The sequence below is a fragment of the Grammomys surdaster genome, unplaced genomic scaffold (assembly GCF_004785775.1).
Source record: "Grammomys surdaster isolate TR1022 unplaced genomic scaffold, NIH_TR_1.0 126189, whole genome shotgun sequence".
Lineage (NCBI taxonomy): Eukaryota > Metazoa > Chordata > Mammalia > Rodentia > Muridae > Grammomys > Grammomys surdaster.
Window position 1 is genome coordinate 4,911,880 of NW_021620995.1, and position 10,550 is coordinate 4,922,429.

Sequence of the window (10,550 nt, forward strand, 5' to 3'; positions counted from 1 at the left end):
ATGGAAGGCAAGCCAGAGGCTCAGTGGGATGGCTCAGTGGATAAAGAGGTTTGCCATGTCTCGAAACCTGAGTTTGATCCCTGGAACTAACCAGTCCAGGTTGTCCTCTGACCTCCACCCATGGGTGCACCATGGCTTTCCTAAAAATAAAATAAATGTAATGTAAAATATTTTAAATTTAGGAGTTTACTATAGAAAGAAAAATAGAAATAATAAGAAATATTATGTATAAATAAATGACATTTGAAAATTATTAAAGATTGATTTGAGTATATTTTATCTGAACAGTTACATGATATTTTCATTGAAACCAGCAGGAAAAAGCTGACAAATCTGCACTGCCCAGTCATTAGGAATAAATTTACTTAGTAACTTTTTACGATTTCTTGCACTACCTTCAGCTCTCTTCTCAATACTTATTCACTACTTGTACTTAAACACACAGTGATAGGCAGGGTATGTATGTCAGCCATGTGGGTATTTTGTAATAGTACACGGCTTTACCATGTGTGATTAAATTCAGCTTAGATTGAAAAGAATGCCAAGTATTTGTGTTTCATGTCTCCATGAACTGAGGCTGCCCCGTGGAGCTGAAGAACACCCTCTTTTCACAGCTATGTTTTGATTGCGTTTATTCTTGTCTACCAAATGTTGAAATGTTCAAGGAGAATTGCTTGATTTCTGCTTTTCTTGGGGGAGTGGGGAGGAAAGGGTTGTCAAGATAGATATCTTCCAGAGGTGTAAAATTAGGATCTTTGCGAGACTTCTTATTGCAATCAAGTCAACTTTATTCACTGTTCTTAATGCTTCTTTTACTGATAGCACAATCAAGCCTACTATTTTCTAAAATACTGGACCAGCATCCAAAATACTAGTGATTGGGTTTTTATTAATATAACTGTTCTTCAGGATTGTTTTAAGAGTTGTGTGTGTGTGTGTGTGTGTGTGTTGGTTTTTAACTCTTCTTGATAAAAGTGCAACTGCCAGAAAAAATTAATACCTTTAAAAGAAGTTTATGGTCAAGAAGTACGTAATGCCAAAATAATGGAAATTATTCAGCCACCTAGATGAAATTGCTATATTGGTTTTATATTTCCAAGATCAAATTAATGAATCCTTTCCTCCATAGTGTAAAATGTATTTGCCAGGGCAAATATCAGAGCCATCCCTTAATCATTAAATTGGGTAAGGGAGCTCACTGGCTCTCAAACTGTTAAATGGATCTTAGGGCTTATAATGAATGGAACAGTTATCTTTGTGCCAGCTTAACTAACAACATTGACATGATTAGCATACATTTTGGCAACTGTTCTAGCACAGGGTCTCGGGAAAAAGAAGCTTTTATGTCTAAGCTTAGTTTACTTTAGCTTTCTCTGCTATGTCTGCTTCTACTGTGAACGAAATAATAAGCAAAGGAATTCCTACAACAAAATTATTTATAAACACATAGTTTTATTAAGGTCCTTGATATTTCTCATTCAAGAAATGAAGTTCAATACCCATCCCCCCAAACACATGAACCATATTCAAATTGTGAAATGAATAGGATGTTTTTCTCTTTTTATAATGACACTAAAAGTCATGAAGCTTGTGGAGGACTTATTTTCTTTATTAATGTTGCTACATGTCTTTTACGTAGCTTCTCCTTTTATAAAAGAAACTAAGCAAAAGATGACTGGAAAAGAATGTGTTCCTTCTTTGTTATGTTAGGGTTGTGAATGAACAGTTTATGGCCTTAAATGGTCTTATATGTCTCTTAGTTCAAGTGCCTATCATACAAAAGGAACTTTCATAAAAATATATTGAACTTTGTTGTCTTAGATTCTGCTACCTTATATTCTTATTTATCCAGATGACTCAAATGAAGAAAACAAGACTAAGTAATTAATATAAGTCTAAAATGTCCTGTGTTTATGTTTAAGCTTTGCTTTTATGGTGTGCTATTACTTTAAAATATTGCAAATTAGTGCAACACAACAAGCACAGAGGTTGCTGGAATGTGAGGGGACACTTATAGTAATATTAAATCCGTAATTAGTTAATGTGACTATAGACATGCATGAGTGCAAGTTTTCATAGGAACATGAATGTACAAGCAGTTTCTTTTCTATATATGTCTACAGTTTACACACTCTTAATTAGGCCATGGATTAGTTTAATATAAACTTTAGCATAGCAGAATACTACCATTCCTCACATTTAATCCTAGAAACAAACAGACCCCAATAACAGGCACTTCAGTGAAAGAACAAACCCATGGTCAAATATAAAATGGTAAAAATAATCAAGAAAATATGAAAATATATACTTTTAATTTGCAGACATATAAACAATTTTGGTATGGTACAGACACATGAGGGTGATAAGCAAAGTGACTCGTTTTGAAGCTAACACATTTCTTGTTTATACAGACAGCTTCACTACAGTTCTTACATAAAATAAAATTTTCATCTCATGCAAAGAAGGAAGCACTAGAAATCACTGACAAACCAGTTTTCTTCATTGCAAAAGAGCCGGTAAAAACTAAATCATCAAAAGAATCTGCAGATGGGCTTACAAGTCAAACTTTGGATGTATTCCAGAACCAAATAAAGAAGCCAGAACACTAGCCAATGGTCCAAAACAACTACAAAAAGTTTAACTTTCATATAAAATGCCGATATTGTACAGTAGCCTTTTGAGGAATTCAATTTGAATACAACGTTTTCTCATAGTGTAGGTGAACAAAAGTGTACCCAAGCTAACACAAAACCCACGGAAAAAGTGCTGCTGACCAGTGGAGAATGCACTAAGATATCAGAAACACCAAGCAAGCAAGTAGAGATTGAGACACTGACATGTGTCTTGCTCTTTTACTGAGTGCAACATCTAGATGCTTTTTATGTTAGGAAGAATACACAGATGATGCCTTCCCCCTGTAATTCTAGCAAGCACAGTGGTAAAGCAAACAGAAAGCAGGTGGAGTTACACAAAACATCACACTCTTCAGCAGGTCAAATTTGTAACACATGGTAATGTTTTGATGCTTGTCCTAAATGAATTGCACTTCTTTTTAAATGCCTTCTCTTTCAAATTATAATCGATGTACCTACAAGGTAATAGATGTTCTGTTTATAAGTGGATTTCTTTTCTTTCTCGTCATATATTTAAGTAGAGAATTTAATTTACCTTAATTTTACATTTAATGTTAAAAACAATATATTTAAAATATACTCTCTCCTTAATTTCCTGTACAACAACTATCATGTACAATGCCACAGTTCCCTGCAAAGGAGAAGCTGGTGCCCTCTCGTGGTGAAAAGACATTTTAGAAACAACAAAAATGTACTTTTCTTACCTTAGTCTTGAGTTTTGCCAGCCATCTGCTTGGTGTATTAGAGCTGCCAGTTATATCCAACATTTTATATATGTATATGTATTTTTATATATAAATAACAATAATATAGCTGTTAGTACTAATTTTCATTTAAAAATTCTGTACACATTTTATAACTTCTGAATTGGAATTAAAAACCTGTAAACAGCTATTCACAATATAGTACAAATTATAAATTATTTGTCCTTTAGTGGAACTGAATCAGCACACTGTTGTTTGCAGGACAAAGACTACCTGTGGCAGTTATAACATCCCTCCATGTCATTCCACAATGGCATATCAAATGTTAGAAATATCCATTGGTTTTCTCTCTCTCATACACAAGTCAATTTTTCCTTTCAATGGAATCTGTACTTCCAAATTGTCATCTTCCCTGTGTTGTTTTTTACCTTTCCGTAAGCAGATGTATATCCCCATCCCCGTAACTAGTGTGATGGAACCTAAGCTTATGACAGACAGAGCTACCAATGTGGGCATACAGGAGATAGATTCTACCTTCCTATGAGTAGGCTCTATTGAGATTTGTGGCTCTTTCTCTTCTATATTAATTTCTGGCTCCTTTCTTAAAAGGCTCTCAATGTAGCTCTCGTTACTGACAGTGTCATTGACAAATAAGTTCACCATGACCGTGGAATGGAGAGGTTCAGGGTATCCGTGATCACTCACTTTCACCAGTAAGCGATGCAAGCCATAATCTGTCTGTAGCAAGGCTTCCTCCAGAGTGATGTTGCCAGTCTTGGGGTCAATTCTGAAGGACTCGGGTCTGGGACCTCTTCTTCCTATGATGCTATAAGCTATGACGGCATTCATGCCTGTGTCTTTATCAACTGCATAGACCTCTGTCACTGGTGAGCCAGGGAGAGTGGAAGGTAGGACCAGCAAATAAGACATATTAGATTGAGGAAATAAAACAAGAGGGGGGTTATCATTGATGTCCAGAAGGAGAATTGTGATTTTTGTGGTAGAGGAAAGTGCAGGCTCGCCCCCATCAACAGCCTCCACCCACAGAGTGTAAGAGCTTTGCTGCTCTCTGTCTAAAGAGACTTTAGCTCTCAACATACCCTTGCCTGTATCTATGACAAAAATGTCACTCTGGTTCATTACTGAGAGGGCTACCCATCCATTCCTCCCAGCATCGGCATCTGTTACACTAATGACTCCAATTTCGCCATATCCCGGAAAGTTTTCTGGCACAAAAAAGCTAAAGTCCTTGTTGATGAACCTTGGACTGTTGTCATTTTTATCCAACACAGTGAGAGCCACTGTAGCCACTGATTCTCTGGGTGGCTTCCCACAGTCCACTGCTCGGACGGTGTACCTGTACTTTTCTTTCTCTTCTCTGTCCAGCTGAGTAGACACTGTCAGAATCCCAGTGACACTGTCTAAGTTGAAATATGATGGAGCATCTGGTCCCAAGAAGTAGGAAACTCGGCCCATCTCCCCACTGTCCGCATCTGTAGCATGGAGCTTCGTCAGAAAGGCATTGGGTGCATTGTTTTCTTCAATGGTCAGTTCTATTAAGGGCTGAAGGAAAACAGGGGCATTGTCATTATCATCTAAAAGTTGTACTTTAATGATTCTCTTGACATGAAACCCCTCTGAGTTCCAGGCCACTACAGCTATTTCATAGAACGGCTGCTGCTCATAGTCCATGGGTTTTGTGGTCTCCAACAAATATTCATTGTTGTACGGCTTGTAGGGGGCTAGCCTGAATGGCCCTTCACCATCCAAGTAGCAGTTAATCTTGTATTTACCTTCTGGATCTCTGATGGTGAAAAATGCAATTGGAGTATTAACAGGCTCCAGTTCTTTCAGGTACACAACGCCATCCACCTCATTGGCGATATACCGTGGGAGAATTTCGGGGGGTCTGAAAACGACTTTGATGATCGACACAAGAGCAGTTATCACTGCAGGGATACAGCCAGGTCCATTAGCCAGGATAGTGAGTTTATGTGTCTGTAGAACACTCCCACCAATCTTACTGGAAAGCTTAACGACTCCAGTATCTTCATCCAGATGGAATAAATCCTTCGATTCTTGTGGAACTTTCTGGCTGTAACTGTAAGTGATCTGTGCATTTGTCCCCAAGTCTCTATCCACAGCCTGGACTGTTGCAACAGGGGTGCCCACTGTAGCATTTCCATAAACGGTGACATTAATTTGTGAATCGATAAAGAGAGGACAATTGTCATTAATGTCACTTATGCCAATGGTGAGGGTAGCACTGCCCAGCAGTGGTGGGGACCCACCATCTTCAGCTATAATGATGCTCACATACTGATCCTGGGTTTCTCTGTCCAAAGCACCCATGACAATCAAGTAGGGTGTGCGCTCCCCGTTCTCATTCTCCTCCACGTCCAGGGTAAACATGCCATGGTAGTCCAGTAAGCGATAGGTTTGCACACCATTAATGCCTACATCAGGGTCCACAGCTGGATGCTCTATCGCCAATCGGGTATTTACAGGTGAATTTTCCGGGACCCAAACAGAGATTTCAGAAATGGGGAACTGTGGTGCATTGTCATTGATATCCCTGATGGCAATTTTCACCTTCACAAACCTAAAATATTCCTGAGGCAGGACCAGCACATCCAGAAGCAAAAGGCAAGAGTCAGAAGAAGGAGAGGAGGCAATGGAGGTACTGCCGCCCCAGGCAGCCCCTCCGCCCCCATCCAGGCACAAAGCTTCTCTGTCGATCTCCTGTGCAGAAGTGTGCAGCTCCCCGGAGCGGTTGTCTAGGGTCACATACTGGCCACTCAGTCCTCCAGAGGCCAAGCTGAAAGAGAGAGGGGGGTTCCCCTCAGCGGCAGTGCGCTCTGGATGCAGCAACTGCTGACTCTGTCTCCCAGAGGCCCTAGGCAGCAGCCTCAGGTCCTCCGCCAGGCTGCCTATGAGCACTCCCGCGGGCAGTCCCTCGTTTAGGCTGTACAGAAGCTCGGTAGCACGGCTGTAACTCGCGAGGCAATTGAAGGGTCCCACGAAGAGGAAAAGCAGAAAAACATGCTGGAGTGAAGGAAGGGGAAAACGGTGATTACACACTCCAGGAAGCAGAGATGAGAGTTAGGAAGTAGTGACACCCCTGCCGCCAGGACAATGCTAACTCTCATCCCTACTACCACAAACAAAAACCCTAATCTGAACTGTCCGAAGTAGAAACTTGCTGCCAGAGGGGAAGATCTGTGGGAGAGAGCTTTCTCTGAAACTTAACTCCTTTCTCTTCATCTTCTATTCCGCATCCTTCCCCCCACCCCAGACCTATTACAGCTCCCCGCACGCACCATCTGGTAACTACCTTCTCTAGTTAAGGTTTAGAATCTCAAACTTTAAGGCTTTGGATCTCTGAAAACACAGAGCAGGGCATACTTTGACTCAAATGGCTGGCTGCGCAACGCGACAGGAAAACCTCCATAGGTTATGGAGAAGAAAGGGAGGGGAAGGTGACGAAAAGGACTGAACGGTGCACGATTTACTGCTCATTGAAATGATTCTGCCATTAAAGTCCCAGAACATTTAATATGTTACACCCGTTTTCTACTAGGCCAATAAAGAACAGCAGCATCAGTAGCAACAACAACAACAACAACAACAACAACATGGAAAATTGAGCCATACTTCCTACCTGCTTTTAGGGAAGAAAGAGATTTTTCATTTTAATTCGTACATGAAATCAAATAAGGTGATCCGGGCCTCTACCTCTTATTCTGCCCTCTACCTCCTGCCAAGCTGACAAGCCAGCAAAGTAAACGCGAAAAATTATTATGCAAAAGCATTTGTCAGTTGCAGTAGACAGAGAATTCCAAGCTGACATTGAACACAGGAATCAATCTTTACAGCCTCGAATATAAAGCGAATTGAGCACATCCTCGACCCTCCACCTCATACAACATTTCTGTTTCAGAAACTTCCCCTACGGACCTGAGGGACCAAGCTATTTGTTTAAAATACCTTGTGCTCTGTATCCCAAACTCCTTTCCCTCCCCCTATCCTCTCGTGAAGTTTGCATTCTTGGAAAACGTTTGAAAATACCATCAAGGAGTAAAAACAGCTGGAGAGTATTCCAACTTCTGGAGGACCCAGGGTTCGCGCATCCTTACCGGCAGGTTCCTGTGGCTGGTCCTTCTGCTGGGACGATGTAGATGCCCCATATCCAGGCACGGGTGCCAGGTCGCCGGGCGCAAGCTCACTGCCTGGACCAGCGAGCTGCGCGCGTTCCCTCGGCCGCCGCGCATTCCCTGGGAGGCTGCAGTCAGAGCGCTCCAGAAGGGAGGGAGGCAGAGGACACTCCCTCTCTGTTCATGCAAATCGCTGGGGAACTTCAGCCAATAGTCACTGGTCTGTCAATTAAGAACAGAAACTCGATGGACTGAAAAGCCCAGGGCCAGAAGGGGACATTTACAGTGTCCTCTCCTGGACATGCTATGCCCACAGCCCACCAAAAGAGTCGGAATAAGGACCCGCTCTTCACAGCTGGGAGGAGATGCCACCGGGTCTGGGACCAGAGCGCGTGACAACTAGCCTTGACTAGCCTCGTTCCTTACTGCACCACTTAAATCCCAAGTCTACAAGTTGTTAGCAAGAAACAGAGATTTAATATAAATAAAAAAGCCAACATTGGTGTCTGAATGCACAGGCATGTTCCCACAAGACCCTGCTTTGCCAACCAGTTCCTCCCTGTCAGTGTGGATCCAGCAGTTCATTGCATAGAGCAAGAAAGCACACTTTTCTCAAATAAGAGCAGGTTCAACTTCTTGGTGCCAAAGATGCAAGCCAGAAAAGCAAAGCTATGAAATCCGTGGAGGTTCCTCATGTCTTCATTTTAATCTTCGCTGTTGGTGATGGCAAAGCTGATAGTTTCCGGGACACAAGTTTTTCTCGGTTTCTGCCTTGAGGTTTGATTTTAAAGGTAGCTCCAGTTTCTAGCTGAAAGCCAGTTTCTACCTGAAAGACTAGAGGAACGTAGTGTGAGCGTGTATGTGCATGTGTGTGCGTGTGTGTGTGCGTGTGCATGCGCATGTGTGCCTGTGTGTGTGTCTATGTGTCTGTCTGTGTGTCTGTGTATTTGTATATCACAAGTAATACCAGCCATCATTCTAGAAGGGGGACACTGAAAGGGGAGAGGGGAGTCACTGAAAAGCTTAAATAAAATAGGGGTATCTTTTCAAACGTTCTCATTTCTCTCTTCACTCTGCTCTTCTAAATGTCTACTGGGGATATGCCCCTTTGCAAGCATGTCCTGGAGCTGTCCAGGTCCAGCATACAAAATGCTTTGCTATCTTTTCTGACTCATCCTCAACAGTTTGTGACCTGTAATCTTTTATGAAATCAGCTGGTGGGAGAGTCCAGTACATTCAGTCGGTGAAACTGCCTGATCTACAGGGTTTCATATAAATAATGGCCAAAGGCATTCATCTTCTATCCAAGGCTATATATATTCCCTACATTGGGCTTCCAAATTTCCCCCTAACTGCCCTAAACATAAAGACTTGTTGGCCGAGTGACTAACAACTGAGCTAAGACCAGAAAAAAAAAAAAAAATCTCTGCCTCTGGCATCAGAATTGGCAATTCTCTGTGCTTTCCAAAGGAGAGCTAATTTAATTTTCTTCTACCTTGTACTAACCCAAATAGAAATTGTTTGGCTAAGCTAACTGCTCAGCTTATGGCCATATTTTCTGATTCTACTAATCCTAGATGAAAACTCATAAACATTGATAAAGTACTACATTGGAACACCTGGTGTGTTCTGACGCTTGTTATTGCACAAGTTGTGTTGTATATGGAAACAACAAAACACTATACTACAAATCTGACATATACTATGAACATAGCTCTTTACAGCTCAATGGGAATGTAGATGAAGTAGCCAGTCCACATGTACACATCTGGACATGGTCTTCTGGGTAAAAGGCCATTATGCATCTGGTTAACAAACTGCACCCAGGGAGGCATGCTTGTCTCCCCTTACTTAGTCCCCTATCTGCTAGTTCTGCCCTACAGCTGAACTTTTACCAACATTGGTAAATATTTACCTTGGAGTCTGTAGTCAAGACATAACTGGATTCTACAAATCAGTACTACTCTCCATCTAAATTGTGTTTATGTCTTAATACAACGCTCTTAGCCTCGAGAAGCCAGGAACATATGCCTAGAGTAAGAATATCTTTTAATCGGTATAAAACCCATAATGTGCAACAATTCAAATGGTATATAGATAGTAAATACATTGGACTGTATATGCTCACATACCTCATAATCTCAACTGGCTAAGTCTTCTGTCTCTGACTCTGTCTCTGTGTGGGTGTGTGTGTTTCTCAGATTTTCTTGTGTTTATAACATTGCAGTGGAACTTTATTTTTTAGAAAGACAAACTGTCTTTTCTCTGTGTCTTTCCCTTCTTTATTAAAAATCTACATTTTAAGGGAATCCTGACCACCCTGTTACAGCACTCTGCTCTTTTCCCTGTATTATTCATCTGTCTCTACAGAAAACTATGTTACTACTGTTCCTCTTTGTTAAGGTGAATGGAAATTAAATCTCCCTATTAGACTATAGTTTGTCTCCAGTGTTTCTAAGATGAATCGATATAAGAACGGTAGCAAAAGCTATTATAGTGAGTAAACAGACAGGAATTCAACAGGTCCTTAAGGTACTATTTGGAGGGACAATATGAAGCACTTTTGTTTTACGTTACTATGCTGGTTGTTGTTTCCCTGAATGGTTGTTTGTCATCAAATCTTGAAATCTTGCCACAGCTCTATGTGACATCTTACATGGGACATGCATGGTGTTAAACGAACTACTTGTTATCATCTTCCCTCTTTGACGATCAAGGAGAAGTTTCATGCAGCGTTTTGTCTTTTTAATTGGGCTTAAAAAACAGAGACAGAACCAAATGAGCTTCTTTGGTTCTATGCACTATTTTCCTGGGCATTGTAAAAGCATCCGAGACTACTGTTCCTTCTGGAGGTAGCCTTGTGACCTACCATCTGGTGCCACAGATTTCTTTTTAAAGATGATTTAGAGAGCTTCCATGTTATTAGTCCCTTGAAAATAATACTCACGAGCTTCTCAGATGTCTCAGTCACTCTGGGCCAGCTTCCCAGGTGTTTTGTAAAAACTGATCGAGAAGAATAGTCAGATTATATGCCTCCCAAGCCTATTTCTGCTGTGGAC

The 10,550-nt window shown here is 41.1% G+C and overlaps 1 protein-coding gene across 1 annotated transcript; it reads right to left on the bottom strand.

Annotated features, from left to right (window-relative positions):
• Positions 1-1,436: 1,436 nt before the first annotated feature.
• On the bottom strand, positions 1,437-7,709 carry Pcdh20 (protocadherin 20). Its single transcript, XM_028758334.1, has 2 exons — positions 7,474-7,709; positions 1,437-6,382 (listed from the first exon to the last, which is right to left on the bottom strand). The coding sequence occupies exons 1-2, from the start codon at positions 7,606-7,608 to the stop codon at positions 3,656-3,658; spliced, it is 2,862 nt and encodes a 953-aa protein (XP_028614167.1). The 5' UTR covers positions 7,609-7,709; the 3' UTR covers positions 1,437-3,655.
• Between the last annotated feature and the right edge of the window lie 2,841 nt (positions 7,710-10,550).

Bases quoted from the DNA above. Each gene is read 5' to 3' on its own strand.
- Pcdh20 (XM_028758334.1), bottom strand. From the start codon at position 7,608: ATGCGCGGCGGCCGAGGGAACGCGCGCAGCTCGCTGGTCCAGGCAGTG. The intron at 6,383-7,473 runs GTAAGGATGCGC...CCTTCACTCCAG, and splicing joins CCAGCCACAGGAACCTGCCG to CATGTTTTTCTGCTTTTCCT.